Consider the following 21,112-nt stretch of genomic DNA (forward strand, 5'->3'; position numbering starts at 1 on the left):
AAACTGCCAGCAGTGAATTTCTCTTGCATGAATTGAGTTCCCAGATTAATGTGATCTAATTTCCTAGTGATCTCTATTAGAAAGGGCCTTTAAGCAGGTTTTTAGTCAGTGGCTGATAAGAGTTTGAACCTACACTGATACCATTAAATAACTGGTCCGAATATTTCTGAAGGAGTAACTAGAGAGCAAATCTGTCAGAGGATCAGATTCAGAGTTCTTTGAAGCAAATGGCAGTCATGTTGCAATTCAGGTATATCTATATTCCAGACTTAAAACATCCATCTTGGTAATTTCTTCAAGTCCAGTTGTTCCACACTGAAGTCTCCTGTGGTTTGTGAATACATATACAAAATTTAATCTATGCCACAAGCTATAAGACATATGTCAATAATACAGGTAGTTACTTTTTGTAACCCTTCAGGTCTACAGAACAGACCTGTTTAAAAGCATTTGCTACTCACTAATAATGAGCAAAAAAGCCCAAAGGAAAAACCAAAACATAAAGCCCCAAAGCCTTATTTCAGATCTTTCTGAAATAATGGCTTGGGAAAATAAATTATAAAATGTTAGATTTTTTTTTTTTGTAAAAATAATTAAAGTGAATGGGTTTATATATGGGAAAAATTATTATATCAACAAAAATAATACAGAAAAAAATTACTTCCTATCCTAATATTTCTACTATTACTTCCTATTCCTATATTTCTAATAAGGAGGGACTGAGACTGGAATTTGCTTGTCTTCTTCCTCACACACAATTTTTCTTTTCTTTTTTCTTATTTACACTCTTTGATAATATTTAAAATGTGGCTTAATCACACCTGTATTTTATTGAGTCTTGATGACCTCCTGCCTCATACTGCAGTATGTATGTACCTGAAGTGTAGACACAGACTTGGATATACTGGAGATCCTCAATTCCTCACATAGCTCATGCTTTCTTTTCTATATTTTACAAACTTTATGAAGTGTATAATTAATTGAAATGTTAATGAAAAGTAATTTATAAAACGCTAAACTCTATAAGATGACAATGGTACAACTGTAATCTTTTTTCACTGAGCTTCACTGGCCTATTTTTCCAAAGAAAAAGAGACCACTTGGACAAAAAATCCCAGACTTTTTTATTTCAGCTTTTTTACTTTGAAAAATAAGGAGCTATTACCTTCATGCCTTTAATGACGGAAGTTGTGTATTTTGCACTATCACTCCCCAGTCTCCAACTAATACATTCAGCATCACATTCATGCTCACACCAGTGTTAATGAATTACACCTTCCTAAGGCCTTCAGCTTTCAGCCAGTTATACTTTGAAGCTTCTGGATTTATTTTGTTTACCAAACTTACTTTTTATAGGCATGCTCAAGTGTGGGTTTGAGTTCCTCACATGGCATATTTTTGGTCAATTTTCAGTACTGCTGGTAGAATGATTCAAGCAAGAATGACATTTTCTATTGCAAAACTTCATGCAATGCTGAAATAATTTAGCTATAATCACAGCCCTTAATAAATACTATGTAATGAAATGGGCATCTTTTATCTTGATTTAAGGTGTTTGATATTACCTAGGCTTGAAATAAACTCTCCAAAGTAAAAATCAGGTTTTACCCCTCTACTGTGGCCCAAATGAGTCTAGAAAGATTCCTTCTGTAGCTACTTGAGAAAAGTCCACTTTGCTGTTAACAGAAACACTGTCTAACCTTAAGAAATCCAGCCAAACCGCAATACCGAAGTTCTGGTTTTGATCACAGTATTTGGTGTTTGTAGCAATCATTTTGCACCAGGATCACAGAGAGTCTTAGCTCCCAGTTGCTAAATGAGCGCAATTTTTAGCCTGCTGCTTGTGCAGAATCCTTCAAAAATGATTTCTAAAGCAACAAAATCAAATGCAGTAAGAACAGTTCAGTTAAAAAAAAAAAAGACAAATAAAGAAAAAACATTCTGGAAAGCAAAGAGATAACAGCACTTGATGATTTTTATAGAGGCATCATATTTTATAGATTTTTTTTTAACTGTAAATTGGATAGTATTATAAAAGGAATGAACTGGTTGAATTTAAGGGAATTCAGAGAAGCTGGCAGCAGAGATACATTTGCAGCTGGCCTTCGAGAAGTGCCTATCTGAGATGTGTAGTCACTGCTGTCAGGGGAGAGAAGAGATCCTTTCAAAAGGTTGATTCAGCTTTTTAGGTGCATGGAATCACTCACTCAAGGTGAATTTCTCTCTCCATTTGCCAGACAGGAGTGGTGTGAGAATAAGGTTCCTATCTGAACTGCTAAAAGCAGACAAAATGAATTCCCTCTTTTATATAGATATATATATGGCTCATATTCTGACAGGACATCTCTGTTCTGCTGAAATCATCTCCTCCCTTTGGGTGAATGGTTGAAACAGCCCCTTTTTGCCTGCTCTTAATGACTAACCTGAAATTTAGAGGTGTTCCAGTGTTATTTGGGAAAATGTTGTTGAGTTCACTGACAAGACTGATATACCTTCTTATCAAATAAAGCTAGTTCTAAAAAAAAGTGGCAAATCCAGGGCTATTTCCAAAAATATCTTGAATTTTTTGTATCTCAGAGTATGGAGATGTCCTGTCTGTTAAAGTTCAAATATTTGTAGAGTGTAACAGAATGATTCAAGCTATTATCACCCAATCGTAGATGCTGTTTCTTAATATTAATGTCCACAATCAGGATAGTGAGAGTAGATGAAGTGCTACAGGAGATGTTTTAAGGAGTGTGCCTCCTTTTGCTACAGAAGAATGAAATACAAATGTTAAATCCTAAGGTAATTAGCCTGGATGACAGTCTGCAGCTTAACTGAAACCAAAGATGCTATTTTCTTTATGCCAACTGAAACTCTGTTCAAAATCCTTATTAAGTGACAGTAGCACCTCAAACTTACCGTAATTGATGGTCCAGCAAAAACCAGACTAAGCAACATCAAGAAGGGAACAGACTCTTGTGTAGGTTCAATGTATGGCATACTCAGACTCTTGTCATAGCAATTAAATCCAGAGTGAACTGGCTTGAAGACATCAGTAAGTTCAAGAAAATAGAGGCTAACAACAGAAGATGCCAATATGGGCAACTAGAAGAGAAGAAAGCAACGAATTACTGTTTGGAAATGGAATAGCAATGCTTTTGCAAAGACAACAGAGTCTGTTAATAAATCTCTGTGATGTTTGCTATTTACATCTCACTGCTTCCTGTCATATCCATTTTATTATCTTTAAATAATTAATTCTCTAGAGATATTATACTGTTCAGTTGATATTAATAAGCATGTGTTCTACCAAGCTAGTCAAAACACCCAGTCCAATCTTCAGCACATATAATTTATCCTTTTCATCTATGAATCATTAATAGACAAACTTTGATTTTAACTTTTTTTTAAAAAAAAGTACCAGAACTGCAATCTCCCATGTGGGGCCTCAGCATTCTGCTGTTCAGCAATCACTCTTTTTGGTCCTTGAGCAACTCTGTCATGTGTACGACAGTCATTACATCAAAGCCAGTTTGTATTAAGTTTCAAAGTGATAGTTAATGAAAACCAGTATCCAGTACTTCCCTAGAATCTAAATATGTGATAAAATAGCGTTCTGCCTTTGCACATCCATTTTGCCATTCTATCAGAAAAGCAATTAACTTTGGCAAGACTCAATCTGTTTGGAACCATGATGACTATGGTCTTTTATCCTCTTTCTATTTAGTGATTTTATGCTTTGCAATTACTTTCAGTAATTTATTAAGAGCAGAGTTGGCCCTTCTGGGGATAAATTCACCCCTGCTTCCCACCAGCTCTGTAAAGCACAGATTCAACCAATAAGTCTCTGTGGAAGGAAGTCATTCAAGAGAAGAAATAGCAAAAAGGAATTTTAAAGCCATTGGTTTATAAGCAAATAGAGAGGGCAGCCCTGCCCCGAGGGTGGGTGTTGGGGTATTCAGAGGTGACCAGCAGGATATGATTATTCTCTGTATCCTCTTAGTAAATGCTCAGAAATACATTTTGCTTGTTATTTTACAGAGTCCTCCCTGAATAAGGCAACACCAGAGTAACCTCCTGCTCCTCCACTAAGATGCAATGACTCCTTCCCAGTGTGTCTACTACAATGAAGGTACCTATGCATAACAGCATCTGAGATTATGAGAAATAGGGATTGACCTAACATATTTTGGGCATACTTAGATTATATCGTTCTTGCAATGTTCAGTTCGCATTTACAAAAATAACTGATTGATTAAAATCAATGTTCTTCATCCCATTCTACAATACAATAGAAAAAGCAGAGGTAAAATGGGGTCAATATGTGTTTCAGAAAAATTATTAATAAAATCTGCTATACATTGCAGAGGGACAATGGTTTCTTGCATTAACTGGCAATTTTCAGATTTTGAAGCATATAAGCATTTTAAAATGTAGACTTTTTTGCATAAAATGTAACTGAGTGATTAAAGAAGGAGGGTTCCAGCTACATTTAATCGAAACATCTTTTAATATGATTTAGTTTTTGTTTAAAAGAACAGCTTATCTTTGATCTGCTGAATGACAGATTTGAAGAAGCTAAATTGTGTCTTCGAAGTGTTCCAAGCAAAATCTGAAGGAGGTGGAGAATGGAAGAATTTTGCTTGTCTGTGTTCAAGTTGATTGCATTGTAATGGCACGTAGTATAGAGGCTGTGGTTGCACAGAAAGGGAGGAAATGTGTATTGGCATCCTTAAGTGCTGTGAGCATTACAAAAATAACACCAGGATCTAGGAAGTTTGCTTCAGTAAGTAGTGTGTGTGTATATATATATAACCCAAACATGTATATATCTATTTGCACTCATATACTATATTACACATACATATTTTGTATAGCATATAACATACTCAATATGTAATACATGTCATGTGAATACACAACTATTATATAATCTGACATAAATATATATGGAATAATTATATACCATGTCACTAAATTGAGTCCTGCTTCCTGCCCACCACAGGAAGAAGTCCAGTTCTTTAACTGGATGCTTTATATAATACTGCTCCTCACTTCCTGCTGGATGCAGCCCCTGACTGACCATAAAGCAAGCATGCATGATTAGTCAACATGGGCTAGACTGCTTCCAGTCATTATACAGATGTGCAGGATGAAAGAGAACTTCCCTAAACTCTTCAGACTCTGGGTGCCCTTCTCTCAACACCTGCCTGCACAGAGACTATGGACCTGATTGGGATAAGTGTCCTCCTGAAGGAAGGCTGCCACAGTGCATGCTGTCCTGGTGTGCAGGGAGCTTGCACTGAGTCTCTGCTGCTCTTGCTTGGACATTGAAATTCTGCACAGCATTTCAACTCACACGCATTGCAACTTCCCCTTTGCACAGTATTTAACTCTTGAAACATTTGCAACATCTTTTATTAGTAAGTATTTGAAAGTCATACATAAAGACTTAGCCAGGGTCCATGCCCCATGGGGCAAAGCATCTTATAACAGGACACAAACATTCCAGTGAGCTAAATCAACAAAACAGGCAGAGTGCCTATTGCCCTTCTTTTCAGAAATTACACTCTTTTATCAAGATGTCCCCAAAGGTTCATTTCTTAGAATGGAAACACAGAGCAGGCACACTCATGGAACACCTTGCATTCAGAGTTCCATCTTTAGTGTGTATTTTTCCATTTCTCCAATATCAGGAAAGGGAGTCTTTCTTTGAACAATAGGCTATGCATTACCAACAAGTCCAACTACACTTTTATTGTGAGATTCTTAGGAAGGCAATTGTTTTAAATGGCAATATTCAACTATCAAAAATAGGCGATATGTGAAGTGGTATTTTATTGTGAGACACTAAAATAAAACATGTGGGTAACTTTTTTCTAAACTACTGTATGTAAGCTATAATTTTATTATTAATTACAAAATCAAGGAATTGTAAGAATTGCATTTTACTGTCTTATGACTTCACTACAGGACTCCCATATTATTTCTGACTGTAATTACTCACTCTGCTAAAAGAAAAGAAATAATTTTAAAGGACTATGAATCTCCAACATAACTGCTTACAATACTAATGAATAGGTTTGTAGTCAATTTGCTATATACAGTATGTCAGATCCCACAGGACATTTTTCTTCCAATCTTTTTAAAAATACAAATATTAAATGCATCTTCTTAAAGCCTAACATTTTTTTTAAAAAAGTAAATCTTTCTAAAATCTTCTAAACAGTATAACTGGCTATTTAATATATGAATATTTATGCAGTGTTCTGCTTAAGGCAGTAGTATTTCTGTAATTATAGACTTCAACTCCCAACACCTTGAAAATGTCAAATATAATTAGATGGTAGAATGTGTATTGTTTTAATTACAAAATGGAATAGGAATTTTCCTGTTCCTAATTAGAATAATAAAACCCCCAACGTCAATTCACATATTTTAACTAATAAGTCTTTATACTCTTACTTCTTGGGTTGGCTAATGGAGAAAGATCCCTATTTATCTTGTAATTTACATCTGTAAATGTAGAATTTGACTCAAATGGTCAAACTCTGTTTGGATTAGAGCCTTGAACCATAATCAGCATAGCTGCTGGAAAAGTTTGATTTATGGTCTATTTATTTTTTAAAAATTTCTTTTTCTTTTTCCTCCTCTGTTTTTTTAAACTGTAAGTTAAAAGCCTTCATTAAGCCATAGACTTTGCTATTAATAACAAATATGTTATTAATATTTTAAAAGCTTTTGCTGTATTGAGCTAGGAGTTGTCCAAGCATCAGAAAAGATGTTCTCTGTTCCCAAGAGTTCAACAAGGATGTAAATACCCAGAGATCTTGTAAGGATGATTGTTCTTTGTTCTCTTTGTTACCCCTTAAATCAGTTTTGCCAGCTGCAGTTCTGCATTTGTTTACTTGATTATTGGGTGATTTGTTTATAAGCTTGAGGTCTCCAGTACCAGTATATGCTCCATCTCTTATCCTACATCTGCAACTCCACCACACTGCACACTGTAATGCAGGAATACAGGTCTGGTATGACAGCAGAGGTCTTGCAAATGGGTCAGTGGAAGGTCAAGCCTTAGCAGCAAAATCTTATTGGAGTGGATGGAACCTGGGAAGCCCTGGCTTCTATAAATTCTCTTTCTCCAAAACTGTACACTGCTAGTTATATATCTAACTCTTGTATTTCTAAGCACTTAAATAAGCAAAGAGTTCCTATTTATCTTCAGGATAATAACATGGCAAGGCTGTGGTATTGTGGAAGATTTTATTAAATTTATCATCGATGTCAGTCCTTGTGCCAAAGAATTCATGGTCTAAATGACAATGCACAACAGATGGATGAGACAAGAAAGAGGGCTGTGATGGGTTGGAGGAAACAAGGTATTCCTTCTCTGAGCCAGCTACTAACAGCGATTGCAGCTTTCAGCTGCCCTGGCTGTTGTACTTTGCTGTGAGATTCACAGGGGACAGGAGGAGAGAATGCAAAGAGGATAGGTCTCTCTTCTCCTGACAGGAATGAATACTGAAGTCATAACTGTGATTGAAATCCTTCCATAATAGGTCAATATTAAGAAATAGTGTAGCTAAATTCTGCCATTTTCTCTTGTTTTTGAGAACTCCTGACTCTCTGAAGAAAGAGTACTAAGCATAGGATGGCTATAGAGCAGGGGACGTCTCACATAAAAGTCAGATTTTTAGATTTATTTTTATGTTCTAAACTTAATTCTTAAATGCCTCAGGCTTATAAGAGAAGGCATTCAGGCTTTTCAGAAGTGTAAGACTTGCATCTGTATAAAGGTTTTTTGCTTTTCTCTCTGAACTCAAGTTTCTGCTGCTTCTTGTCCCTTTTTTGGATGCAGGTTTCATCTGTCCCAAAAGCTACAAGGAATTAGTCTTTTCTCTAAAGGATTTTTACCTTGCCATTGTCTAAGTTTTGTGGAACTTATGTGCAGAGACATGATATAATGATCTTTCTTCTCCTAAACACTATTTGATTTAATTTCAAATCCCAGATGTCATTGAAATCTATTATCATTACCATTTTGGAAAATGAAGTTATCCATATTTCCAGCATTGATTTTAGAATTTAACCTAATTATTTGGTGATTGCCAATTAGAGTCTAGCTTTGGAAATACAAACGATATCAAACGTCTTGATCTTTTACCAGATCTTAATAGAAAGCTCTCAGTATGTGTAAGACCAAAAATAGAGCTGATATACCAGTGATACAATTCCTATTTATTTCAGAAATCTCAGTCATGCTGAATGCATGGTAATCCTAAAAGTACTTTTTAAATTTTTTTATAAATGTATGTGAAGCAGCAATTACACAGGGAGAAACAAACAAAATAAAAATTGTTTAACAAAATATTTTCAAGCAGGGACAAAGCTATCAGTCCCTACACAATGCTACAATTTACTGTATTCTCTAAAACATGCTGATTCCCATATATACAAAAAAAAAATTAATCTTGTGAGTGCCAGCCTTTCTCCAGTGACTTACTCCCATGTTGTTTTGCCACTTCAGAACTCCCAGCAAATCGAACTTTTAAGTGACAGGATCATCAGTCAAGAAGCAATGTAAATGCTCAGCTACTGTGCATGTTAAGGTTCCACAATAAGCTAGGTTTTATTAATTTTGGCTGCAGAGTAATAGATTTTTAATAATTACAGAAGAAAATCACAGGCAGGGTTATTAATTTTTGGAAGACACAATAATTTGGAAAAATTCATCTCCTTTAATTGCTAACGTGTTCAGGCCTTCTTTTACTACTGGAAGTATTAGGTCAAGAGGATGTTGCTGGACTGGAAAGGGAGCAGGGTCTTCATTCACTAAGAACTACTCAAACTCTACACTTGCCAAGCACAAAGCCAAAAACAGAAGGGACATCTAACTTGTGTCATTTGCATTTGTTCTCCCAAGACAGCCTTGGCACAGGCCCGACACCTCCCTTTTCACTCCCCTTTTGTGGTAGTATGCAGACTGTACAGCTCTTCTATAAGCACAGACATGATGTCAAGGATGTAACACTGATGACTTTAGCCAACAAATTATATAGCTGCTTTGAGCACAGCAGCCTCCTCAGGCCTCAGATAGCCCTTTAATATTTTGGGGATGCTGGTCTCTAATGCACTGTTATAAAAAATCTGACATCTATCCTCTGAGTCAGCCACATTGACGAGGTCAGCTCAATGAGCACACAGCTAAGTGTATTTCTCCTTCCTCTGCTCTCACACATGGTTGACTCTTTTCAGAGAAAAAGCCATCTATTTGCAAAGCATTATGCTACTTTGACAGTATAAAGATAATTTCATATTCTGCAGTTGGGGTTTTTTGGGGGTGCCTCCCTCCCCCCCCTCAGTTAAGTATAACAGAAAACCAATCTAGGAATATGACTACATGAGCCTTCAAGGCACAGCAGTATAGCCTAATTCTTGCATTAGATCCAAACATCATGTTCTTAGGAAGAAAGATTTAGTCCTACAGCCTACTCTCCCTTTTCTCTTATTCTAATCACTGCACTTCTCTGGCTTTTTGTGGCTCTTGCAGTCACACCTATAGGTGACTTGCAGGTGACTATAATTTAAACGTTGTGGGTCATGCATGACTGAACAGCTGAAAAACATTCCAGATGTAACTGAGAAGTGGCACTGAACTATCAAATGATGTGTCAAACCCAGCTTTGTCAGTGTAAGTTAGAAACAAAAGGAAATAAAGCATCTTTTGCTGAGACACAGTGATCATTCTCTACATGCACTTATTTCAATGGAAGCTGATGACCGCCCAAGTTTTGCAGCCTGGAGTCCTACAATGATAACAGATCTTTGTGCTTTTGCTGGTGAGAATTCCAACTCCTTTGGGGAACAAGAAAAATAAGTGGTCTTCCAGTACTGAAAGAAGTGTTTCAAAACAATCCTGGTATGATTAAGGCCTGGCTGAGCTCTGGAAAAGAAGCTGCCTGTATCTGTATGCATGCATCATACAAAGAGTCTAGAAGACAACATAAGGAAAAAGAAATAAAACTGCACAAGGGACATTGTCTGAAATATCTCTGATTTGAGTAGCTGGAATTTAAGCAACCAACAGATGGAGGCTGTGCCACAGGAGCACAATTTAGCTGGAGAATAAGTGCATCAAGTCACACAGATTGACAACACCTTGACCTTTTGCATTTCCACATCTGAGGCACTGGATGAAACAGTAATGCCACTGAAGTCAAAGGCAAAATTTATAGTCACTTCTGTGAAAACAGGATTTAAGCCAAGAGTTTAGAAGTGGGATAGCATGAGTGAAGACAGTCTTTTTCCTTCACCAAGAAGAAATGTGTCTGTCTGTCCTGCCTTCTAAGTGTGACCGTTCTGCCAGGAATGGAAACTGCGTAACTCTGGAAGTTTTCCAGTTCATATTAAAATGCAAGACATTGATATTTCTTCTCTAAGTGAATATAATTATGATACACTCTGAATATGCTGAAAACAAAGTCAGTTAACAAAAAGCAAAACTTATTCCAGGAATACTTGTCTTCAAGTTCTCCCAGAGGCAGGTAGACTTTTTACCATGAAAAGTAATTCCCACTAGGCCAGAGGGGCTATGAATTTTCATGGTAAGTTTTGTCTTTCTCAACTATGCAAATGAAATTCAGATAACCCAAAAGTCTACAGAACCCTAAAATACCATAAGCATAATTAGGAATAAAACAGACCTAACTGCCTGGCAGTGCTGATTACCACATCTTTCAGGTAAGTATGCACAAGGCAATCTAAAATTATTCAGCTCTAACGAGTGTGTGCTAATCAGAGGTTCTGCTAAGCAGAAGTACTACCAGTCCTTTAAAATAACCTCTAAAGCATCCTTATGAGACATAGGATAAATCATCAAGTTATTTTATTTTATGAATCATGAAACTTGCAAATATGTAACTGAAAATGTGTTAAGATTTACTTCATAATACTTATTTATTTGCCTCTGATGTTTTTAGGGAATGACCCATCCAGATTTTTCAGAAGGTGTCTCTTCATTTTCTTTCCTTTACAGTTTTATGTCTGTCAAAGCTTTAGCCCAATTCTCCTTTTGCTTTTCCTGTATAAATGAAGAATAACTAGTGATCTTAAGAGGGGCATACTGGTTTCATGTTTTAACTCTTTTGTTGGCAAAACCTGCTAGTTTGAATTATCCATTAGTTCACAGAATATGTCCTGAGTTGGAAGGGACCCACAAGGATCATCAACGTTCAACTCCTGGTCCTCCACAGGACCATCCCCAAGAGTCACATCCTGGGCCTGAGAGCATTGCCCTAATGCTTCTTGAACTCTGTCAGGATCAGTGCTGTGACCACTTCCCTGGGGAGCCTGTTCCAGCACCCAGCCACCCTCTGGGTGAAGAACCTTTCTCTGATATCCAACCTCCCCTGACACAACTTCAGGCGATTCCCTTGGGTCCTGTCACTGGTCATCACAGAGAAGAGATCAGTGCCTGCCCCTCCACCTCCCCTTGAGAGGAAGCTGTAGACTGCAATGAAGTCTCCCCTCAGTCTCCTCTTCTTCAGGGTAGTTGGCCTGCATATATTCTATGTAATCGTATTTTATCCAACTCTGAAAGTTGTTGCCACTAAACACATTTGTTTACAGGAGTTAGTCTCATTCATAACACATTCTAAAGGATCTTAATAGCTGAAAGCCCTCAGTCTCAGAACTGCATTTGTTGGCTGCTATTTCTGAAGTTCTGCATGCCTGCATTATATTGGTTGTTACATATATTATTTCACCCTGTAGAATATATTTCATTTGTATAACATGAACACATCTCTTTCCTACCACTTGGAATTTGGAATTTCTCCTCAACCCAACATCCTTTTTTCCAAGTCTATCCTTTTGTCTAGCATTCAAGAGAAAAAAATGGCACTTTTTTATAATGTATTTTCTAAACAATCTGCTTTTCCTTTGGCCTAGACCTCCTAGGTAGGTCTTGATGGAAAGTGAATGTCAGCAAACCCTAATTTTCTTGTTTGAAGGTACAAACTTAATGGGCTATGGCTTTTTTTGTTGCAATGTAGAGTGAGTGGGAAGGGACTGTCTGCTGTGAACAGGACAGGGAAAATAAAAGTGAATGAGTGCCAAGAGGAAAAAAAAAGTATAAAAGAGTTCACAGCGTTCAGAGGTGAGAGGTTGAAAGCCTGTTTTTTATCACCCATTCATAAAAGTAAAAGTCTTAAAATTCAGAAAGCCTTATTTAAGGGTGTCTTGTTTTTAAGTAGTTGGCTGTTGTTAGATTAAGTCAGGAACTTACCTCCTGCTTACAAAGGAAATCCATATTACATAGTAATGCCTGTCAGCCACACCGGGTGAACTCCTCTATCCCTTATATTTGAAACTTCTCATTGCAATTAAGTTATCTTTGATTAAATCTCTCTTTATGGGGTACAACTTAATCTTTGGTTCTCTTTGAGCCAGTCACAACAGACAAATCTAAGTCATCGTGTCCTTTACCTGATGCTTCTTAAGTGCTGGCATTTGCTGTGCAACAAATCTTTAGAGAGGCATTCACAACAGTCTGATTAGAATTAGAGTGCGTGTGTGTAAGTACAGAGTGGGTGCACCCAAGTAACACAACCTACATGTTTCTAAATATCATATTTATCATATTGTTGTTACCCCTTCACTCAAGTGATTTGAGTACTCAACTGAAATGTGAGAGATGGTTTCAAATCCTCCTGCTGTGTAATGGGAGAGGACTGATAACTCACCAAAAGTTTCCTAATCAATGTTAGGGCCAAGTGTATTGCAGTCAATTGTTTTTTTTCTTGATGTTGCTTTTACTTCCCAGTTCAAGAAGGGCCCTAAGTCTGCAGTTCAATAATTAGAACTTGCTCTTGGTGGGAAAGGGTTTTTGCAGGCTCTAGACTTTGTTCCTGTGACTGTATAACATAGAAGTCCTAAAAGTTCATTAGGAGACCATTCTGTTAGCTGAGGACTCAGACTCTCTCTCAGAGCAACTGGGTGTCGAAGAAATCTCCACCTGTTTTTAGATGTAGCTGTAAATAACTTGCTGAGGGTCCTAAGAGTCCACACCAGCATAGAGAACTCGCCTGCCTCATGTGGGAACTATACACAGAACTCAGTGCAAGTTCAATGCTCACAGAATCTTTTGTCTTATTCCTTGTACCAGCTGCAGGGAGCTTCTAGGGGAAATACAAGTATGCAATCAATATTATATAAGGCAACACTTAAGAGCAGCACGCACACATTTTATGCTGTTGCTCTGTATTTTTTCCCATCTTTCTGCAGGCCTAAGCACAGCCCACCAAACAGCATAGGTTCTGTTCTGTCTTGCAGGATTCTCTATATCATCCCCTGCATTAGAGTTATGCCCAAGCTGAGGTACAGCAGACTCCCTTCCTGTTTGGATTACCAAAGCAGCAAAGACAGCACAGAGAATAAAGAAGCCTCTACCTATTCTAGGGGCTTCTCCAAGCTTAACCTCTGCCTCCTATGCAAAGCTAATGTAAGATATATGTCAGAACAAGTTCTTCCATCAAAGGGCTTTTCTTGAGCAGGCCTAATTACATTGACAGGATGAGGCTGATGCTTCCATATAACCAGCCTCTGCAAAGCTTTCCAATTGGTGCAGCTTACTTAGGGTTACCTGCTGACCATGCCCATGCTTAGGGAGCAGAAACACTCCACTGGTACCTAAAACTCCTTCTCAGCCCAACCCTTTCTATCTCCCAGAGAACCTCCAAAGCCCTTCAAGTGCATCTGAGGGAAAATAATTTTTATTTTATATTTCACCCAATGTTTATATTTTAATGTTTTATACATTAAGTATTGTATATGTTTTTATGCTTTTGACTGTCAGTTATAGTTAACTTACACCATATTTTACTGTTAAGTTCTTCACGTTATTTCACAATCTCTCTCAGTAAGTTACTTGGTGCCTCAAAGTGCCTCAGGCTTTTCCCTGTGAGTGGGGTCACCTGAAACACTTTTCTCAATCTGTAAAACATTTTTACCTTTCTCTTACTGCTGTGCCATTAGACAAATCCTTAAGCTTAACCTTTGTCTACATACTTATATGTATGTCATACATTACTTATGATTTTGCAGCAGCACCTAACTGACTGCACTTTCCAGGGAGGCTAAATGCCTCCAAGTAACACACCAAGCAGCCAATGTCTGCAACTCCACCTGCGACCAGCTGAGCAGCCATAGCAGGTTTTGCTCTTTAAGATGTGCCGAGAACCTCATTCTGCTTTAAAACCAGACATTTTTAGCTCTGATAGAGGAAGCATATAGTCCAGGGGTCAGCAAAAACATACCAGTGATTATAATTTTGAGAACATTTCTATTTTTCTAAGCATTCCCTGATGAACATGATTTTCATTCTATCACAGCAATGTGAGCGGTGTTTGCCTGGAAGCCAGCTCTCCTTTGAAACATGTCTTCCTCCCGAGAGGTTCTTGTGCACATAGCACACTTTAGCTGAGCAACCCTCTCATTTTCTGAGCAATTCTTAGAAATAATTCCCGCTTCAAAAGACCGCATAGAAGAGGTTACTTTATTACTGCTCCTTATTACTGCTCCTTATAGGGGGCTTCGATGCTGATTTCGGTGAGACAAAGCATCACGTAAGGGTTTTGCATCAGCCGGTGCGAACCGAGCGCCGAGGCGATCCCTGTCCGCGGAACGGCCCCGCGCCGCTGCCCGCCAGCCCCGCGCCTGGCCGCGGACAGCCCAGCCCGCTCGGCGCGGCGGCCACTCACCTCCACGAAGTAGAAGCAGGGCAGGAGGGTGACGCTGTCCTTGGTGACTTTGCCCTTTGCCGCTCCTTCGCGGACATGCTGGCGGGGCTGCGGGCGGGCCCCCGCGGCCAAGCGCTGCCCCGGCCGCTCGCAGCCGCCGCCCGCCGCGGGCTCTCATCCCCGCCGCGCCGCGCTCGAGCGCTGCGCCGAGCCGGGGCTGACGTCAGGAGCCTGCTCGGCGGCGGGCGGGGGTCCCGGCCGCCTTAACTCCTTCGCGCCGGGGGTGCGGGGGGAGCCCCGGCCAGGAAGCTTTGGCTGCAGCAAGCGATTGGCACGTGTACACGTACAGGCGTGAGAGACCGGGACAGGATCCCTGCGGGCGTGAGGATGCTGGGGACGCTCCGTGGGGAGCCTGCGGCATTTATCTTGTTTATAGGAAATATTTTTTTCTGAAACAGATTAGTAGAATGGCCCTGGGAATCGCATTCCTATACGACCAATGTTTTCTTGCAGGTGTACTCTTTTTGAGACCAAGTTGCTAACGACAGTTCACCCCAGGCTCAGCGCCAGTCAGGGGGTGTGGTGTGACTGGGACTGAGCCAAACTGAGCTCCTCAACCCCATGTGCAATACTGAGGCACGTGATTCCTCTGATCTGTGAAGTATCTGGTGCAGTTCCTGCTACAGTCTTGAAGAGAGCAGAATTAACCTGAACAATTGTTTCCATGGTGAAACGTGTTGAGATCCTATTTATGGATCAAAGTTTGCAGCGTTTTCTCAGGCAAGCTCCTGTTGATGTCAGTGAGAGGTACCCTGGATGAGGCCTGCAGGAGTTCTCTGTGCAAGATAGCATTTTCATTCTTTGTAGTGCATTAATGATGTCTACAAAAGTCTTGTGCCTGTAAGTTTCTTGTTGCATTGTGGTGTTTAGCTTTAATGTTCAAGAAGTGTGACTCAAGCAGTCGTTTATTTCCTGTCCCTCCTCTTTTGGGGAAAATGGGAAATAACCTGCTGTTCTTGTTCAGATGGTTGCTAGTATTTTGGCTGCTATGGCAATGGAGATGAAAATTGTCATGAGCCGCTTTTCTTTTCTAGCTGTTCTCTTTTCATTTATCCAGAGCGGATATGCCAATCCATGCTCTGCACTGAGCAGACAAGCAAAGACATTTCATGAGAGGGTAAAATCAAAAACATACTCCCTGCCTGCAGGCAGGTGTGGAAGGCAAATCTGTAGTCTGACTCCAAATCACTGAAAAAGACTTTTCAGAGCTGCAACATGTGTTGCCATACCAACACATATTCTTGTCATAACCCTGCCAGGAAAGATTTCCAGAGTTTCTGCTGGCTTAGGAATCAGGGCACTTGTTGGTAACCTTGTGAAAGGCAAGTTGGGGGATTCCAGGCAGTGGAGGTGGCTAGAATGGTTGCTGGGAGCAGCGGAGCTGGGAGCGGAGGAGGTTTGTGCCTGTCTATCTGCACTAGATTCCAGGAAATTACTCTGGTGTGGGGATGTCTGGTAGTGGTTTCTGCCCATCAGTGGTCTAGCCTTTGAATAAAAAAGTCCCTTTTTGTTAACTTTGCTGGTGGGTTATTCCAAGTAAAACAGCAAGTCTTGAGGAGCTGTAGCAAGATTTTAGTCTTGCCAAGTATGTAACTTTTACTGGGGAGAATGTTAATGAGTGATATCCACTTAGAGTTGCATTTACAGTATGAGCCTTGATTATTGTGAAATCATGAATCTGGCTTGAAAAATCATCAGCACACACTAATAAAATTACTCAAGAGTACTTTTTCTGCCTCTGTTTCACACATGATTGCTTCATTCTGCGAGAGCAGGGGGATTAGGATGCTTCTTCGGTAAAATGAACCGAGAAACTCACATTGTAATGTAACTTTAGAAACTGGAGAAACTCCTACTAGTAAGTATATTTTGTCATTGTACTGCCTAAAAGCCAATTAAGAGTGCATCTGTGATAGTTAGGCACAGTGAAACACAAGGCAATATCCAGCCTCTATTCTACAAATTCTCATTATAAAGAAGTGTCTGGTGGGAAGGATGCAATGCAAGCTGTGTGACTGCTGTAAGGGCAGGAAGAATTGTGCTAATTCTCTGGGATTTTTGCTCACTATTTTGTGAGTGTACTGATAGAAGGAGTTAGAAGAGGGGTTATTTATGAGTCAGCTGAAGTGAAGCAGTCACTTTTTTGTCAGTGACAGACCTTGTCAAGAATTTCTGCCCTTTATCTAGTCAAACAGAGGAGGAAAAGGATAATCAATGCCTCGGTCCCAGAGTGTGGCATGTTTGTCTTACACTAGTCTTAAAGTGATGGGCAAGGATGGACGTGGCTAGGGTGCATTTCCTACCCTTCTCTCTGGGCTTTCACTTAGGTTCTCTTTTGAGACTTAGCTATAGAGTAAGTCACCAAGGTACAGCTACTTCATCATTTCAGCCTTGCTCTGCTGCCAGCAATGCCTTCCTAGCCCCCTTCTTATCTACCTGAGCCTCAGAGGGAAGCACTTGATGGAATCAATGCAGAGGCTCTGTACCTTTCTTCACCATGCAGTATCCAGAGAGGGCTGCAGACATTTGGACCTTGTGTCCTGAACTAACATAATGGAGTAAGAATATTTCTTCTCTGCTTCTCAAGACTGATATTTAGGTTGCTGTGTGTCCTCTTTCGAGCACATGAATATTGATGGAAAATTAGATAAATCCCTTACTGAGTGCAATGATATGGCTTCTGGACTAAGGGTTTCATCTATATGAAACCTACCTGGGTTTCATCTGGACTAAGGGTTTCATCTACCTGAAAACACACAAGTCCCCCGAGTGCTGTTGCATTCAGCTATTTTGTCAGTTAATTATAAGAAATTAAGGGATTGGTTCCCGTTTACAAAGAAACTCATTGGATTGGTTAAGAAGTATAAGCAGCCTTCAAATGAGTATAACATACATTTATATCCTTGTTAAATTCCCTTAATGCTGATAGAACAGTGTGAAATAGCTTTTGTGTAAATGAGTGCATTGTCTTTGTGCAGCAAAGTTTTCATAGCAGGGGAAGTACAGAGGTGGCTTCTGTGAGAAGATGCCGGAAGCTTCCCTATGTTTGACAGAGCCCATGTCAACTGGCTCCAAGATGATCCACCACTGACTAGGACTGAGTCCATTGACAACAATGGTGATGTTTCTGGTATAACATGGTCAAGGAGGTGAAAAAGTTGCTGTACAACAGCAATTGCAGCTGGAGAGAGGAGTGAGATTATGTGAGAGAAAGCTCTGAGACACTGAGGTCAGTGAAGAAGGCGGGGGAGAAGGAGGAGCACACACTGGAACAGGTAGATGCCCAAAGGAGGCTGTGACCCTGTGGGAAACCCGTGCTGGAACAGGGTCCTGGCGGGACTTGTGACCCCGTGGAAGAGACCCACGCTGGAGTGGTTTGTGAAGAACTGTAGCCTGTGGGAAGGACTCACACTGGAGAAATTTTTGAAGAACTGTCTTCCATGGGAGGGACCCCACACTTAGAGCAGGGAAAGAGTGTGAGGAGTCCTCCCTGTGAGGAGGAAGGAAAGGCAGAGGCAATGTGAAGCTAACCACAACACCCCTCTAACCCTAACCCATCCCCCTGCATCACTGAGTGGGGAGGAGGTAGAGAATTTAAGAGTAAAGTTGAGCCCAGAAAGAAGGGGAGGGTTGAAGGTGTTTCATGATTTGGTTTTATTTCTCATTATCCTACTCTGATTTGATTTGCTATAAATTCATTAATAAATTGGGCATAACTAATCTAATTTCCTTCAGTCTAGTCCATTTTGCCCAAGACAGTAACTGGTGAGCGATCTCTCCCTGTTCTTGTTTCGATCCATGAGCCCCTTGTTAGATCTTCTGTCCCCTCTCCAGCTGAGGAGGAAAGTGATAGAGTGGCTTTGGTAGACACCTGGTGTCCATCTAGGGTCAGCCCACCACAATGAGTGGCTCATCCATATGATCTCCTAAAGGAAAATGTGTTGGCAGTAACTAATTCAGAAAACACCTCCTGTCCATTTCAATCAAGATAGTCTTACAAGAAAGTGTGGTGATGCATGAGTTTATGAATGCATCTATGTGCAGGATAGTCATATGTACAGGATCTGCACTAGCACTGACAGCTTTTTTACCCAGGTTCAAGCAATCTCTGTAACATGGCAACATGTGAGCATAAAGCATAATATTTTTTGTTTGTGCTTTGCTTCAGCAAAACCAATCAAGTTCATGGAAACATTTAAAGAAGTTGGGGAAATAAAAGATGAAATTCATAGATGTGGACTATAGGCCTTTTCTGACTCATCTGGAATAAGTTTTTAAGAGCAATTTATTATTCCGTCAACAAAAAGAAAACTTGGCCATCAGTGGTGTCCCTGGTGATTGCAAGCTGAATTTTAATAGCTCACTTTGACCCAAGACCTTACCCCCTTAAAGAAGCATTGCTGGTGAAGCTTCTTTAGGTGAAGAAAACACCTTTCTTTGTACTTGTCAGACAGACAGCAGCTGCCACAGTTAGTAGAAACATGATTTGATTTTCCAGCAAAGTCTACTGTGTTGGCAAAGTGCATAAAATGTAACTGCAGGTCATCATCTCTTTATCCAGGTGCTCTCTTCTCTCTGCAGCAAAGCCCGCCTTTATTCCCAGGCTTTGGTAAGTGCTGGACACAGGCAATGGCTATGGTTTCACTGCTTCCATGGGAACAGAAAGCATACTGCATAAGCAGGGACCAGTGCTATATCGCTGAATAAACTCACTTGCAGAGCAGTATGGAATAAAATGGCAAAGATTTAAAGAGAGCTGGTGAGTACAGGGCTGTGCAGATCCCCTGGTCAGAGAGTGGCTCTGGGGGATTTGTAGCAAGCAGAAGTTTGGCCAGAGGCCGCAGCAGCAGCTGCAATTGCACTTACTGTTGCTTAGTAGCCTAAGAAAACCTGCTTTCCCCTGGTCACCACACAATTTCCCTGCAGGAAGGCCTCCTCTGGGACTGTGTGCATGGATCAGGGTTAACTCATATTATATAGATGGATTTTTTGTTTTTGGTTTGCTCACTGACTGTGTGCAATAGATGATGTGAACTCAGCATATTAAAACAGTAATCCTCTCTGGAGAAAGAGTGGCATATGGGAGCTGGGCTTTGTTGTGTGGAACTGACAGATGTTTCTTGTTCTGCTTTGCTTGCCATATCAGAATTCGGATATGCAGCAGTGTGTGTTTGTATATATATTCTTCTTTCTTCCCTCCTAGTCTCTTGGGAAAATGTCTGGTTGCGGGAATTTCCCCTGTGTATTGAATTCACATGTTATTCAGTAAGTAAATCTGCCCTGAGAAGATGAGGGGACATTGCTTGTTTTACAGTTACCCATTTAAAAGATTGTTATAGCCATAAGACAAATACATTTTTACAAGAATTTCATGAGCAGGCTTTCTAATCTTTGGTGTGACTACTTTAGTATATTTATTTGGAGAAAAGAAAATTCTGGCTCCCAGGACAAGGCCCATGTCAGACAACACGGCGACATCTTTTCTAGCATCCTAACAAGGTACCTTATGTATGAACCTCATAAATGTTATGAAAGGGAAACATTGAAGGATATAGCAAAACTGGATAGCTGAATGATATCGAGGGCATCCCTTTAATTATTAAATTTGCATTAGCTTCCTTCAAGTGCAAGATTTTTTTCCCCTGCTTTTTCATGCTGGGGCAAAATTTTCCTCTTTGACCCATCTGTAGATCCCATGTGAGCAGCACATAGTACTCTTGGATAGATGGCATGTGACAGCATTGGGAGATTCATAGTGGAACAAGCTCAAACATACAAAAGAGATCCATGATGCAGATGGGAGAGTTAAATTCTGCTTTGAAGTTGTAATTGCAACAAGCAATTGTTTCTCCACTATGCCTAATAATCTCCTTTTGCTGTAAAGCTCTGTCTTCTAGTGTCTTGTCTTTGCCTGCAAGATATAGGTCACAGCTTTAAAGTAGCAGATGACTCCGAATGATCCCTGGCTTTCCTGCTGCCTTTTCCACTGTCGTGTTTGGTTTGGGTAATGAATTTTGCATGTTTTGCATGAGTCATACTAGGATCATTCTTCTGATTCTGTGGCTTTAAATACTGTTTATGGACACATCTACATAGTATTTTGCAGGCATACATGCCTGTGCTTTCTCACCTTAAGCGAGTTTGGGGTTGCCAGCTATGTGGCTTCAGAAGTGTGATGCTGGACTGTGGTTTCTATGAGCTGCTTCCCCTTAAGTCAGATTTATCAATAGACTGAGTGGTTATGTGGCTTTTTAGTGAAGCTGCCTGGTGACTGGCTGGTGTGGAATGCAGGAAAAAGAATCTGTGTTTGCTATATGCCCAGGGAGCTA

General features: G+C 40.0%; 1 protein-coding gene across 1 annotated transcript in view; it reads right to left on the reverse strand.

The window, feature by feature from the left end:
* Positions 1-14,885, reverse strand: part of PLPPR4 (phospholipid phosphatase related 4) — a gene marked incomplete at its 5' end in the record, with an annotated part of 29,094 nt that extends 14,209 nt beyond the window's left edge. The window contains 2 exons of the mRNA XM_018081762.3: positions 2,905-3,090; positions 14,745-14,885. Coding sequence (XP_017937251.3) covers positions 2,905-3,090; positions 14,745-14,885 — 327 coding nt within the window. The remainder of the gene's footprint in view (positions 1-2,904; positions 3,091-14,744) is intronic.
* Positions 14,886-21,112: the final 6,227 nt, after the last annotated feature.

Source organism: Manacus vitellinus, unplaced genomic scaffold (genome assembly GCF_001715985.3).
Source record: "Manacus vitellinus isolate BGI_N305 unplaced genomic scaffold, ASM171598v3 scaffold_56_pilon, whole genome shotgun sequence".
In the NCBI taxonomy this organism is placed as follows: Eukaryota; Metazoa; Chordata; class Aves; order Passeriformes; family Pipridae; genus Manacus; species Manacus vitellinus.